Source organism: Gouania willdenowi, chromosome 15 (assembly GCF_900634775.1).
Source record: "Gouania willdenowi chromosome 15, fGouWil2.1, whole genome shotgun sequence".
NCBI lineage: Eukaryota > Metazoa > Chordata > Actinopteri > Blenniiformes > Gobiesocidae > Gouania > Gouania willdenowi.
This window is the reverse complement of record NC_041058.1, coordinates 36,143,213-36,159,231: the sequence shown is the minus strand read 5'-3', so window position 1 is coordinate 36,159,231 and position 16,019 is coordinate 36,143,213. Positions and strand designations below refer to the sequence as shown.

The 16,019-nt window shown below is 38.3% G+C and overlaps 1 protein-coding gene across 2 annotated transcripts in view; it reads left to right on the top strand.

Annotated features, from left to right (window-relative positions):
* The window catches only part of vps8 (VPS8 subunit of CORVET complex), a 78,335-nt gene that overhangs the window by 27,316 nt on the left and 35,000 nt on the right, over positions 1-16,019 (top strand). For both annotated transcript variants that reach the window (XM_028469249.1, XM_028469248.1), the window contains 11 exons: positions 1,994-2,101; positions 2,247-2,327; positions 4,228-4,398; positions 5,373-5,447; positions 5,562-5,597; positions 5,743-5,833; positions 11,003-11,049; positions 11,126-11,215; positions 11,689-11,735; positions 12,444-12,666; positions 15,851-15,940. In XM_028469249.1, coding sequence (XP_028325050.1) covers positions 1,994-2,101; positions 2,247-2,327; positions 4,228-4,398; positions 5,373-5,447; positions 5,562-5,597; positions 5,743-5,833; positions 11,003-11,049; positions 11,126-11,215; positions 11,689-11,735; positions 12,444-12,666; positions 15,851-15,940 — 1,059 coding nt within the window. The remainder of the gene's footprint in view (positions 1-1,993; positions 2,102-2,246; positions 2,328-4,227; positions 4,399-5,372; positions 5,448-5,561; positions 5,598-5,742; positions 5,834-11,002; positions 11,050-11,125; positions 11,216-11,688; positions 11,736-12,443; positions 12,667-15,850; positions 15,941-16,019) is intronic.

Here is a 16,019-nt window from a genome sequence, read left to right as displayed (position 1 = left end):
CACAGAAGCTTTGTGGCCTGGCTGCTGATAGTAAAAACAAACAAGGTCCTTACCCAGTCCACGTTGGTTTGGGACAGATTTGACATCACCTGAAGGTTCATGGCTTCTCTTCCCCCCAAGATGGCCCAGCTTGAGATGGTTGGAAGGATGCCCATTGAGGTGTACCAATGTAGCGTGGAATGGAGATACCCTTCCTCGCATTCTGGTACTGTAGAGCCAGCCTGGCTGCAGGAAGACCCTCCACTGGCTTGTGCTCCTTTACCCAGGTCCTCACCTCCAATGGAAGCATCCGAAGAAGCTGCTCCAAGATGATGGTCTTGCCAATTTCCTGCTTGGAATGCTGTTCCGGCCTGACCCAATGTCTTTAGAGCCCCTTTAGGTGGTGGTAGGTCTCTGTAGGATTCTCACCGGGTGGGATAGTTGTGGATCTAAACTGCTGATGGTATGTTTCCGGTGAGATGTCAAACTTCGTCAACAGGGCTGCTCTCAGGTCTAGGTAGTAGTGCTCTCTCTTCGTCTATTGCAGTGTAGGCCCCCAGTGCCTTCCCGGTCAACAATGGAACAAGTTGGCAGGCCCATTCACATTCAGGCCACTTCCAAGTCTTAGTAATGCGCTCAAAGCGCAGCAAAAAGTTTTCAATATCCTCACCAATCTGGTACTGATGAATTTTGGGGTCTTGATAATATCTCCATTCCAAATTTGGCTGATTAGGTCCACTGCTGGAACTCTGCAACTAAAAGGTAACAGTCTCTGCAGCCTCAGATGGGGACCTCTGATATTGTTGGTGTGCAGGTGTTGGCAGGTTTAGCCTTGGGCTGCTCGCCGTCATGGTGCTAGGAGTGTCAGCAGGTGTAGGCCGGTTCGAAAGAGAAACTCAGGCCCCAGAGCTCTGCTATCAGGCCCTCCTCTCTCCTCTCATAAAGACTCATAAAGTCTCTCATCATGGTAAGCAGTTCACCTCCCCCTGTGCTGTTTGATGTTTCTGGGACATTGGCCCCTGCTGAGGCTGATCCAGGTCTGAGCTCATTGGCTTCCTCCTCTCCTGTCGACATTACCTCCCAAGCTGGATCAGTCCATTCTGATTCCTCCTCCAGCTGCTCTCTCTGCAGGGAACGTAGTCCTGTGCGTGTTCTTTTGGGCCGGATAATCTTCTTGGGACTAGCCATCCCACTTCTGACACCATGTGTGTTGGGGTTCTCCCAACAAGAGTTGGCAAAACACAGGCGTAGTCAGAAGATTTAGTGAGGTTGAGTTTATTTACAGCCGGCCTACAAAGGTGTCGCACAAGAAAACTTTGATGAAAACTATTTACAATATTTACAATGAAACAAAAAGAAACAGGTTGAATAAGAATCCTTTCGTGACTCATCAGACCAACTCAGTCATCAAACCTGGTGTTTCCTGCTCTGTAACCCAGAACCAACTCTCTCCACTAGGCCATAGCAGCCTGTATTTAAAGCAAAAGCCCCTCCTACTGGGCGTCATCAATTTTGTGATTTATTTTCCCCATAGAATAGTTTCTTCTAAATAAACCATTCCAAACATTTTAATCCCCATCATTAATTTATAGGTTTTTAGTTCCCTATTTTAAATTAAATCAAAACCCAAAATAAGTCTTATTTTCCCACAGAAACAATTAATATATCAATTACCGGCATCATGTGATCATTTAGCGGTATCAATAAACTATACATGGGACGACTGCAGGTAAGAGCGCTTTGAATGTATGCATTTTAACAACTAGAGCTTCCAAGTGTGACCCTTGGTTGTTCTATGACTGGGGAAGGAAGGAGAGGTTATGTTATTTAACTGTGTGTGTGTGTGTGTGTGTTCCCCACGGTCAGTGATGGACCAGCTCCGTCACAGATGGTGTTTTGTTGAATCAGTTTAACTAAAGTTAAAGTTAACTGACTCCTCCTCTTCCTCCTCTTCCTCTTCCTCCTTTTCCTTTTCCTCTTCTTCCTCTTCCTCTTCCTCCTCTTCCTCCTCCAGTCTGACCCGTCGACAGTTCCTCAGCTGTCCTGGCAGTTTGTTCCCGTACAGAAGGCGTCCAATCCTGTGCTGGCGTTCTGTAAAGGAGACACAGTCCACTTCCTCCTGGTACGACAATCAGCACTATAGTCTAGATCAGTGGTTCAGTCCCAGGCTAACCCTGTCCATGTGGACACTGAACCACAAGCTATTTTTGTGATATTCTTCTTTAAAATCAGATTAGTTTTGTTCAATAATGTGGTTTGTTTTTCAGGTAAAGAAGGAGGAGTCAGGGACCATCCACGTCATCAAACAAAGACAACTCCAGCTTAGCTGTGACATCATCAGCCTCAGTGTAAGTCAATGTAACTACACTTCTGACACACACCAGTTTGTGAGACACTGACCTATGAGACCATTATTGTAACAAAACTATTTGTGTGTGCGTAATACAATCTGTGTCTATACCTTGATCTGTGTGTGTAGAATTAGGATTTGTAAACTAGGTTGTGTATGTGTGTAATCCATTTTGTGTGTGTCATCAAACCGGGTCATTCTATTGGCTGTCTCTGAACATGTGACTTTAGGAACACATTTTATGAATGCGATCTGTAATTATTTGAAACTTGTAACTAGTGCAGTACCGCTACAAACCAGTAGTTGTCGCTGGTGGTTTGCAATGCCAACAGATACATGTGCTCCTGAGCATTGGTACGAGCTGTAAGACAGATGCAGATGCAGATGTGAGGGCCTGCAATGAGTGAACATATCCATCATTTATTCATTTTCATTTCCTCTTCTTCTGCGTTTTTGGAGGTGGTTTGGTTGGCAAACAACGTGTCTAATTAACATGTGTCTTTAAGAAGTTATAAGTTATATAACGTACATTACTTTTCTATAAGTTGTGAAAAAAATTGTTTTTTTTTTAGTTTATGAAATTCTCTGATTGGAGGGTCTGTCACTTGGTACCAGCAACAACTGCTGGTTTCTAGTGGTACTGCAGGAGTTCTGCAGTAGGAGGTACATAGGTTCAGGTAAAATGTCTGAAGGGGAACCGGACTGTGGGATCTTGGGGAACCACTGATCTAGGAACATGCAGTAAAGCAGTAACTAGCTCAGTAACACAAATGTTACAAAATGTGTTCAACTGTGTAAGTTGAAGTGAACAGTGGCCACGGTTACATGATGTTTTTTAATTTGGAATTATTTGTGCTGAATTAAATCATTTGGAATTAAAGTGTTCGGCTTCGTATTTACATGGAAATAGTAATTCCCGAACGAGGTTTACATGAAAAACAGGTTTATTCGGCTTCAGATAATTCGGCTTTATGTCTGGAGGTTGGGAAGGCTCTGATTGGACAGTGGGAGAATGTGACGTATCACGTCTATCGGGAAAAACACACAACAAACCTTTTATTGTCAGCTGTAACACAGAACACCACACATTAGAACTGTTTTCATATTTATTTTGATTGTAGTTTTGAATCAGCAGCTCGACAATAACACACGTTTCAGTTTGGATCGTGGAGCGTAAGGAGATATGAACTAATCACTGGTAAAACCTCTGGAAAACAATAACCATGAATAAATATTAGCTCCCTGGTAAAGACAGTAGCTGGTAAAATGATAAACTGGTGATATTACAGTCTGTACATGCAGCACGGGGATGCATTACTCCACCTCTGGGTCCTAGTGCCTGTCGGCCGGTGAAGCCTGTTCTGTTTACCGTGTTTACTGAGGTCTGTGTGTGTTTAATAAGTCTGTGTGAAAGTCTACATGTTTATGTCTCTGTCCATCCACTCTTTTCATTATATTCATGTCTTTTAAGGCTTTTATTAAATAGTCTAGCCTGGATTCCGGGCTGCTGCCATCTTGGATTATGTCGTCACTTGTGCGTCATCGCGCAAGCGCAAAACGATACGAATGAACTTGAAGCGGAATTAGCCAAGTGACCTGTTTACAAGAAAGAGGAATTATCTAATTTGGAATTAAAAATGCAATAAACCAGCTACCTAATTCGGAATTAACTTTAATTCAGAATTAAATTAGCATTAGGAATTATGTGTTTACACGGTCAGGTTAAAGAGGAATTAACTTTTATTTCCTGTTTAAAGAGGAATTAAACCTCCCATGTAAACATGGTCACTCTCTTATGTTCTTCAGTATCTTCTTTCTATGGTCAAGCTTTGACTTAAATACTGTTGCTCAGTACCAGAACCAGTGATTGAGAAGCTTCTCCTGTTGTGTTTGTTCAGTGGATCAACAGCCGGACCCTGGTGCTGGTGGACAGCCATGAGAAGCTCCAGGTGGTGGACCGGCCCAGTCAGGAGGTTCTGGAGACCCTGGACCTGGAGCAGGTGCAGCTGGTCTACAGTAGTCGTCATTTCAAGTCCCTTGCCACCGGGGGCAACGTCTCCCAGGCTCTGGTGAGAAACATTCCCACCTTTAGGAAGTCCAAAAACAAACAGTAGATGACACATTGTAGACATGAAGGAGAACTACTTTATTTTAAAACTGGGGCATCAAACTTGTTTTAGTTCAGGGGCCAAACATGGACCAGTTTGATCTCATGTAGGATTTTAGGCAGGGAAAACAAATAGTTTCCAACATTATTGTGATCTATAGTTTGCACTTCCACGTATAAATGATACGTGAAGTATGGAAGACACTGACCATATCCAAGCAATACGTGACAGATTAAGACCATGCAGGTTCTTCAATTAAAGTTTTGGGATTGTTGTGACCATGTCAGTACACACATGGGAAAACTGTGAACCCTGCAAATATTGTGAAGTTTCAATGATTAAATAAAAAAATACTTTTTAAAAACTATTTTTGTTGGTCCATAACTGTATGTGGGCTTGTAAGAAAAACTCTGTTTGAATTTATAGTTTAAAAGTTGTTGTTTTTCTATATTCTGAGAGAGTAGGTGGAGCTTATATCACATTTACCTTTGCTATGTGATGAGTTCCTGATATATTGGAAGATGAACATGGAAGAAAAATATGGATGTGTAAAAATTGTCTATAACTCAAAAAATATTAAACCAATCATACTAATAATTTACAGTGTAACTATTGAATAACCATGGAACAATTGGTAAACATTTCTGAATTTGTTAAATGACTCAGAATGACTCCTCTGTCATTGTTACTTTCTCCTCTCGGCCACATCGGGTGCTTACAGGACCGGATTTGGCTCCTGGACCTTGAGTTTGACACACATAGTATAAAATGTGCTAAAGCTTTTAAAATGATTAGTCCATGTTAGATGATCAATACCTTGCTCATACTGTATGTGTGTGTGCTGGTGATGCAGGCTTTATTCACTGCGTAATTTTACTATGGTGATTAATTAAGTATACATTATTATTATTATTATTATTATTATTGTGTTGCAGGCTTTAGTTGGAGAAAAGGCCTGTTACCAGTCAGTGTCAGCCTATGGAGGACAGATCATCTACCTGGGCACTAAGGTGTGCTGCTTTGTTTATTATTATTATTATTATTATTATTATTATTATTATTATTATTATTATTATTAATGTCTCTCTTTCCTTTCTCAACACTCTGATGTCTCTGCCTTTCAGTCTGCTCACATCATGGCTCTGAGGAACTGGAGAGAGGTTTGTTTTCCTCTCATTCATTCATGAACTCTCTCTGCACTGATGATGGTTAGTTATCACTCCGCCTCCTCCTCTTCTTCTTCTTCCTCCTCCTTTTCTTCTTCCTCCTCCTTTTCTTCCTCTTCCTGTTTTTTCCTTCTTCCAGCGTATCGACTGCTTCCTGAAGCAGGAGCATTTTGTGGAGGCTCTTTCTTTGGCGTGGTCCGTCCATGAGGGAAGTGCGAAGGCCGTGGTCGGTACGTACAATCAACTGCTTGCAATACATTTTTTATTCAACTGTCTTTAATTGTATAAACAGTAAAAGCTTTAAAGCATTGATGAAGTCACTTCTCAGCAGGAGGAGCTTCTTCTAACGCTCTGTAGAGCAGATTTACTAAGATCTCAAATAAAGAGCGCTACATCACCTTGTGTCTAAACACGCAAAATGAAAATTAAAGCCGTTAAATTGGAGATGTCAGTGTGATAGAGCAGAAGTTGCATGTTCTCCTTCTGCTCTGCAGATAATACTATTTTGTTTTAGTGAATACACTGAACTTCAGTTATGCAGCCAACAAATTAAAGAGTAAACCCAGAAACTACTTTTTTCAGCTTAATCAAATGTATTGTGTATGAAGTAGTGATGTTTTTTACAAGAGAGTCCAGCTTCAGACCTGCATGCTGAGCTCCTGCACCCTGAGCTCCTGCACGCTGAGCTCCTGCACGCTGAGCTCCTGCACGCTGAGCTCTGGAAGTGACATCAGGAAATGAAGAAAAAAAATACAAAATAAAACCGATAGCATAGCCATGTTGGCTAAGCAGTTCCGGAGAGTTGCTCTGCATTTTAATACCTTTGTTAACCTAATTCCTCAGCAGTGTTACATTGAAAAAACAAAGTATAATGCACATCATCAACAACATATAAATTGATCAGCATTTCCGTGAATGATTTTGATCGTTTTGATTTCCTCTAGAGACACAATCGTTCTATTTGTACTGCAGTCCTATCACAACCTCTTTGTTTTAACCTTAAAACGGGAATAAATGAAGGATTAATTCAATGTTTAAAGATTCACAGCATTGTTAATACCTTAAAACTTTAAGTACAGCACATGAAGGTAAAATATTTAATTAAGTCCGTTTTATGATGTCTGTGTTAAATATAGTATCTTTACATATATTATTTTTTTGTGATTAAAGCAATTTTTACAGTCCAGAGCTAATTGTGTTATGAAACAATATCAAAATGTTCAAGACGAGGTTTTATGTTAAACAATTTGTGTTAATGTTTCACGTATTCTCTTATTTAAAAAAAAATGCAATTTTGAGGTTTTAATAGGATGGTGTCTCATGTGACCATAATGTATGTACATCTGCATTAACATTACACTAGAAATAGTTAAACATATGCAGAATCATATGGCTTGATAATCATTGTATATTGTCTTTTAAGTATAAGCACAGTTCTAGAAAGTAGATTTTAAGGAATATAGTTATTGCTATATATATCATAAATTTAATATCAACGACAGTAAAATAAACAAAAAATTACTTTTTGTTACAGTTGTGAATAGGCATACTGTTATTAACAGTGTTGTGAACGTAACTTTAAAAAAGTAATTAGTTATAGTTACTCACTACTTGTTCCAAAAAGTAACTGCGTTAGTAACTGAATTACTCTATAGTAAAAGTAACTTATTACCAAGGAAAGTAACTATTTGCGTTACTATTAAAAAAAAAAAAAAAAAAAAAAATTGCTCTATGTCAAATAATTCATATTTTTTAGATGCGTGTGTTGTTGTGAGGTGTTTCATTAAATTATAGTTGTTTACAACAGATGTGGACAAAGTCTTCACTCCTGGATATAATGAACACTTCACATGTACGTTCTTGTCTTTGACCATAATTAATATAAAGTAGTGTTTGTATCGTCACCTTAAAAATGACAACTTTTCATCAGATTGTTCCACGCTCACCATCTCTGCTGATTCATCAAATCTGCAGTGTGTGTGTGTCACGTGTGTGTGTGTCGCGTGTGTGTCACGTGTGTGTGTGTGTGTGTGTGTGCTGGCACGTTGCCTTAGCCAATCATAATGTCTCACCTTGTTTTTAACCCACCTCCTCACTACAGCTGAGTCAGAAGCCAGGGATGCTTTCGGATAACAGTTTATTTAATCAATCATGGAAGGCACCGTATTTAACGTTCAGTAACGATAACGGTGTTGTAACGGTGTAAAAAGTAATTAGTTAAATTACCCCGTTACTGAAAAACAAATGCCGTTACATAACGCCATTATTTTAAACGCCGTTATTCCAAACACTGGTTATTAACCTATTAAGTAGGGATGTAACGATTCACTCAACTCCCGATACGATTCGATTCCCGATACTGGGTTCACGATACGATTCTCTCACAATTTATTTTACAAAATGGGACTGTAGACAAATGATGACTGTAAAAATACTAGAAAATACTGTATTATTTTCCTTTTATTTTTCATTGTGAAAAGAATCCCTAGATAAACTATTCAAAACAATGCAATTTAACTACAAATAAATCTTGAATTAAATAAATAAAGGAATAATACAAATAAAGAAGCCTATTAATTTGAATTCTGGTTCTATAGTAAACAATGCAAAACTGCATAATAGTTATTTTTCTTTTTAGAAGTGCAACTAAAAATGTATTTTGTGTCTTAACAATTTGACTAATAAAAATAAAACAGTCTGCACTGTATTTACGTCAAATATTTGTTTGGACCAGCAGAGGGTGCTGGTTACCCAGTGGCCGGTTGGGATGCAGCTATTCTGTGCAGTGAAGAAGGGATGCTATGCTAGCAGACAGAGCTAATAGAAAAACCTGACTTTTACAGATATTCACGTAATATTACAGATATTCTTTGGTGCTAAAGGGGTAAGGAATCATTTATGAACATGTTTAAGAGTAGAAGGCGGCCAGAAAAAAAGTAGTAGCAGATTACGCCCCTCGCCTCAGCATTTGGACAAGAGAAGGACAAATATATAGCGCTCTCTGCTGTTTAAAAAAAGTACTGCGATTCAATTTTCAGAAAATCGATATGAACCGTGATACCTATGTATCGATTTTTAACTGCCTTACGATTAATCGTTACATCCCTACTATTAAGTATACAATGCCAGATACAAATACATTTACATTTGAACCACTAAAACTTTACCAGATACAGGTTCAGATGATTTTATTAATACCTGTGGGTAGATTTGTTTTGCAGTGAAAAGTCATTATAGTTTTGTGGAAGTAGGACAGTTTCCTTAAGCAGTGAAGACGCTGGTGACCTCTTTTACACACAGTTCTCCTCAAAGTTCAGAGTGTTATCGATGATGGTCCCAAGATATTTGTAGGATTGAACACATTCAACGTTGACTCCCTTGATGGTCGTGATGTCATGGTTGATTCTTGTCAGTCTTCTAAAATCAATAATCATATCTTTGGTTTTTACAGTGTTAACTTCTAGACATGATTCATTGCACCATTTGATAAAATCATCAGTGATAGGACCATGGCTGCTCTGGAGGGGACTAACGACCACTGTATCATCTGCATACGTTAAAATAGACCATTTTTAAAAGTACTCTGACGCATATTAGTGTAGAGAATAAAAAGCAGAGGTGACAGCACACACCTGTGTGGAGATCACACTGTGTTTGATAAAAACCCGTTCACTCTGACTCTGTGTTCTGTTTGTTAAAAGGTCTAAAATCCAGCCCACATGATTATTACTTTAGTTAAAATCATCCAACATTCGGTGGATTCTAATGTGTGGTTGAATCGTGTTAAAAGCAGATGAGAAATCAATAAATAAAATTCAGACATGGCTTCCAGTTCCCTCCAGATGTTTAAGGAGCAGGTTAAACAGAGTTAGTGTTGGGTCTATAAACAAACTGTAGTGGGTCAACAACATGTTTTATTTCATAGTTCTGATGACACCAGCCTATCAAAGGCCTTCATTGGGAGTGAGGTCATGGCTATGGGTCTAAAATCATTTCAAATGTGGAGACGGTTTGATTTATGGATCAGGACAATAACAGACTTCTAGACTTTAGGGACATGTTGTGTTTCTAAAGATTGATTAAAAATAGTTCTTTTACACAGAATTTAAATAAATGCCCACAGATATTGTCAGTTCTCCTTAGATCGTTTGGTATGAATACTCTGAATCAATATGGTGAGACGCTCTGAGCCTTTTTTTAAAATGGGGCCCTGGGGCCTAGCACCATTTCCAGTCATTTCCAAATGTATAGGAACATAGACGTGTGATATATTGTTTTAAAAGTAATTAAATGTAGATTACAATTATGCCTCACACAATTCAATTAGGGCCCCACCCCCCTTTTTTTAGTCATTTCCATTAAAGTTGTTTTCTCATTTATTTGTGAGTCAAATATTACAACAGTTGATGGTACCGAATCATTGACACATACCAATATATGAATGGGGCCCATTACTCCGTATGTGCCACGGGGCCCCCGGGGGCCCCATTTTTTAAATGACTACTCCTCCATTAATGCTCGTTGAATTGGGCTGTAATTTCATGTTGATATTCTATGTCAACACCCTCTAGGAGACCTTTTCTGGTCATTTCTAAATTTATTGGAACATAGTTGTGTGACATATCGTTTCAAAGGCAATTCAACGTAGATTACGATGTTACGTCGCACAATTTCATTTGTTTTACTTTGTGGAACCGAGTCATTTCATTGAATTTTTGGGAACGTGGTACGTGCTATTCAGCGCGGGCCACGGGCCGTAGTTCATCAGGACTTCAGGTATCTTCAAAGGGGACAGCTTTTCTCTGAAACCGTTTAAGACAGTTTGTCATTTTAAATTCTGATGTGATTTTTTCTTATGTATACATCTAAGTTCTAAGGTTTAGGACATTTAGGAAAAGGTTGTGAGTTATAATGAGAACCAATCTGGTGGAGGATGTTGATGACTATGTCTTCTTGTTGATCCTCGTCAAACTCTCAACATTTTAGTCAAACTAGTTACATTAGTTGTATTTAGTTGTAAAATGTCAGTGACTGCCATCTATGGGTTGAAACCAGGATATTACAATAGAGTTTATCTATTGGCTGAGAACGAGATTTTGTGACATCATTGGACCATCGTGCTTCACTGTTAGCACCGCCCCTTTAATAAAAACTATCAGCTGTGAACTGTACAATGTGTGGTGACTCGGTTGGACTGAGAGAAGAGTGAATAGAGAGCTATAGTGAGTAATGAGTAGCTAGTTAGCATAGCATAAACTGTTCTTTGGGGTTTTTATAGTATAGAGTCGGCGTGTTTTGACTGCACTAGGAGCCCCGCCCATAATCAAGGCATTTTTTAATTTTCCCCCTAGTGTTTAGTTCCAGTAAAGGAAGTCCTGTTAATGTGGTGTTCTCTCTAGGTCTGTTTGGAGATCCACTAAAGAGGAAGGCAGTGGTCAGTGACAAGGTAAAACAAGCCCCGCCTACTTTTTACATCCCAACCCAACACAGAGACCTCATCAACATGTCACTCTGTGTTTAAGATGCTGGAGATACTCTTCCAGTTTGCTGAACACACTCTGAAGAAATGTCCAGAACAAGGCAAGATCCAAGTGATGGAGCAGCATTTCCAGGTAACCAGAAATACTGTTTTATTGTATTACTGTATTATTATTTATCTTATTATCTTAAACCAAAGTGTGTCTAGTGTTCAACCCAAAGTCTTTACTTCATGTCAGGTTTGGTGAATAATGACCAATCAGCATAAACATAGGAAGTAGCACTTTTGTATATTTTTCTATTATTTTGCTTGCTCTTACCATTGCTTTGTGGGTTTTTTGTAGTCATTTGGTGTGTTTTTGGCGCTGTTTTATGTGAGCTCATGTTTCAGCTCATCTGTCATTTTTAATATTTTTCCCCATCATTTTGTGTATTTATTTGTCATTTTGTCTTTTCTTCTCTTCTTTGCATATTTCTTTCAGCTATTTGTGTATTTTTTTCTGTTTTTGTGTATTTTTTGTGTCCCTCTGTGTGTACTGGGGCAGGGTTGTGACTTTGCTAATGGATGGTTTTTCTTAGCGTTCTCTCTTTGTGCTCCATCATCCAGGAAGTGCTTCCTGTGCTGGTGGATTACTGTCTCCTGCTGCAGAGATCGTAAGTAAACATGTTGCAATACACATTAGTAAATCATATAATCTATCGGCCATTATTATTACAACTACTGTCTTTTTAAAATAAAATCTTAAAAATCCTCTACAACCTGATTTTAGCTTTTCTAGCTCCCTCCTGTAGCGTAGCCTAGCTCCCTCCTGTAGCATAGCATAGCTCCCTCCTGTAGCATAGCTTAGCTCCCTCCTGTAGCATAGCTTAGCTCCTGTAGCGTAGCTTAGCTCCTGTAGCGTAGCCTAGCTCTCTCCTGTAGCGTAGCTTAGCTCCTGTAGCATAGCTTAGCTCCTGTAGCGTAGCCTAGCTCTCTCCTGTAGCGTAGCTTAGCTCCTGTAGCATAGCTTAGCTCCTGTAGCGTAGCCTAGCTCTCTCCTGTAGCGTAGCTTATTAACATGTTAATCAGATAGCACTACTATAAAGACATACTTGATTGACAGTAGTAGTAGTGTCTTTATTAGTTGATAGATAACACATCTGTATCACATTGTACCAGAGTTAGCCTAAAGCTAGTTCAAAGTTTATTAAGTGTTCTAAGTATTATTCTGAAAGATACAAAGTTAGCCCTGCTCTGACTGTTAGCTCACAGGAGATTCATCATGGTGGTCCTCAGCCTCTGTGGGTGGGAACAACTAATCAATAGTTTTCTATAGTTATAAACGAGAGTATGAACCTGGATATGATGATGTGCTCCTGCAGTGACCTGCTGTTCAGCCAGCTCTACACTCGTCTACTAGAGAACACTGTGGCTAAGAGCGTCTTCCTGGAGTCTCTGGAGTCCTACATCGTAGCTGACCGCCTGGGCCACCTCCCCCCACACATCATGAGGGACCTCCTGGACCACTACCATAGCAGTGGGATGATGGACAGCCTGGAGCGATGTGTGGTCCATCTAGATGTCACCAGTCTGGACATTCATCAGGTGTGTCATCTTCACGTAGTACAGGAGACACTGGTAATGGTTTATGAGAGGGTTAAAATGTTGATTACTTACAGAATTGTTAGGTTTACATTTAGCATGTTTTATACATTGTCTGCTAACATAGAGACAACAGGAACACTAGCCTTTAAAGTGTAAATGTATATAACAATGTGTTTAATGTATTAACAATAAACCAAACATGTGCACCTTTTTATAAAAAATCATTAAAAGGATTTTTTAGAGGGATTTTATATCTTAGGGCATATACTATGGAGTCTCCATTTTAATCAGGATGTGACACACATTGGTTGATCTTCATCATAGACATCATATATACAGGCTAGATTTCACCGTCAGAGCGCTCACCCATAATAATGTGTAGTAGTGATGCATGTACTACTGATTTTCAAACGGTTTAGTTTGTTATAAAGGTTTGAGGTGTCGTTATGACACTTTACTTATGGATAATTATATTACACTTTTAGTCAATAGTTTTGGATGACCTACTTATTTCCCCATTGGACTTCAGATACGTACAATGTACACACACACACACACACACACACAATATATGAGCTACTACAACTTGGCGTACAGAATGGCAACAGGATACATATGTATACTTTTATTATAGGAATATTACTAATATGATAACAAAATTTTAATTATTACATGTCTAGTTTAAACAAGTCATGATTCAAAAATTGGATTATATTATATTTTGTAAATGTGACATTTTTAGCAATAAAAAATAGGTGCAAGATTCCCCTTTACAAATATACATCACTAAATGTTGCATGATATGTAAATCCCTCTAGACAGAACTAAACTACTGTAGAGGTATACACATGGAGGACAGAGATAAGAAATGATCCAAAAAAGCATAGTGAAATCAATAATGATACATATTTATTAGGATTAACAATAACTAAAGAAAAATATGACGTAATGGGAGTATTGTGTAAATCAGGAAGTAAAAGGGAACCATAAGTGTGGTGCAAAGATCAGTTCTGTCAAACCAAACAAAAAGCCAAAACACAGCCCCATGCACAGACTAGACAGGCATAGACATATATAGATAGATAGAGCTGGCAGCATGTGTGTTTCACTTCTGAAGTGCTCACTGCAGAGCATTGTCCTGTCATGAGCAGAAAAACCCTTCTTAGGACAAGTTCCCATGTCCTCCTCCTCTCTCTGGGAAACCTTAAAAACATGAGCAATGTACCCAGATTATAAAGAACAATATGTATTGTCAACATCTTCAATTCTCATTTCCTTTTACATTAAGGGTAAGGATACACCTAATACACACCTAAATTATCATACTTAATAACCACATTGTTAATGAACTTGATTTTTTCCCCGAACTGTAATGTTTGTATTCTTTTAACGTGTTCTGCACTGAATATAGGAGAAGCTCCCAAATCTCGTTATACTTTGTGTAATGACAATAAAATCGTTATTAAAAGGTGTTCAAAAGAAACGTTCAGTGATTAATGAAACAAATTTATTCTGAAAAGCCTTGTGTCAACAACAATCTTGCAATTTTATTATGTCAGCCCCGCTGTTCCTTTGTAACAGGACCTGTATAGTAAATACTTCCACTAAGTAACAAACGGTTATCCTAAATATAGTTATTGTCATATCTTACATGTGAAATGTGATCCCACGGGCTCTGGTTCCAACACTACGGTGATTATAGCATCCGTACGCTGCTCAAAAGTCTGACATCTTCACTTCTATTTTCACTCAGTAATTTCCTGTAGGAATCATAACATAAGATGTTTTTTAACAAACTTTTTTCAACCAGTTCAATCTGTGTTATTGATGCTGTAAATCTGAATCTGTGATTTTCTTACAACTTTACCGATCAGTGTTACGATCCAAATAGTATCCAGATAATCTGGTGACTGGGCGGACTTTTGCTCCCCATCCAGACATAAAAAGAATCAACGTATAAGTCACATTACTGGTGATTTGAAACATTATTAATACATAAATAAATCAAAACCAAAAAATGGATGTTACGTAAAACATGCACATGATATGCGGAACCAGAGGAGGTGTAATGAATCTACTGGTGCTCCACGTTTCGTATGATCAACTTCCGTGTGTTGACGGCTGCTGTTAGTGGTATTTACAATGTGCATAATACATTTTTTTACTGCCCTCAAAAAAGCTGTATTTTTTATTTTTTTTATTTTTTTGCAAAAATGTCAAATGGTAGAAGTTCTAACATCTATTGTTCTTCACAGTTTATATAGTCAGTCACCAGTTTATTTGGATACTATTTGGACCGTAACACCATAAAACAAAACATAAACGTGAGCAGATTTATACGAGCTACTGTAAAACACCCACAGACTGAATGAAAACATGAGCAGAAAACTGCTGAAATAAATCCTAAACAGTCCTATTGTGTGAGGAGACCTGGTCCAGGACCTGAGGAGGGAAACCAGGTGTAGTGGACTTCAGTTCTCGCTCTACTTTCCCTGTAAATATCCAAATATCTCACAAACAGAACAAGTTTAAAAAAAACAAAGAAGGAAAGAAAAATGCTGTTTATTTGGTTTTGGGTTTTTCTGTATTTCTGTTTTCGTTTTAAATCAGTAAAACAAATTATTAGTAACACATTAAACACATTGTTTGTTATATACATTTATTTACACTACAGGTACACTTTAATGCAGCAGCGTTTTTCAAAATAAAAGTGTGCCACTAAGTAATATTGTAACTTATTTAGCTTTCTAAAGAATGTTAAGACGTGGTCTGCACACCAGTAAAGGCCAAGACCTGGATTTAATTCAGCCTTTAAGACTCATTTAATCCTGTTTTAATTCATTGATTAAGATGTTTTTAAAATAGTGTTTCATCATTTTTTTTAGCTGAAAAAAACACAATTTGTAATTATTTGATGCAAACAACTCGTTGAAGGTCCCACGTCTGCTAAGAGCTCTGTTAACATGTGTGTCTATGTGTGTGTGTCTGTGTGTGTGTCTATATGTGTGTCTAAATGTGTGTGTCTCTATGTGTGTGTCTTTATGTGTGTGTCTTTATGTGTGTCTAAATGTGTGTCTAAATGTGTCTCTATGTGTGTGTCTTTATGTGTGTGTCTTTAATGTGTGTGTCTCTGTGTGTGTGTCTTTAATGTGTGTGTCTATGTGTGTCTATTGGGCATGTGAAGGTGGTGAAGGTGTGTTGGGAGAACCAACTCTATGATGCAATGATCTACGTCTTCAACAGAGGAATGAACGACTACATCACACCGATGGAGGTGAGTTCTCATCTCTTTACTTTATGTCATTATATTAATAACTATTAATAACTGAACTGAAATCAGATCCATGTTCATC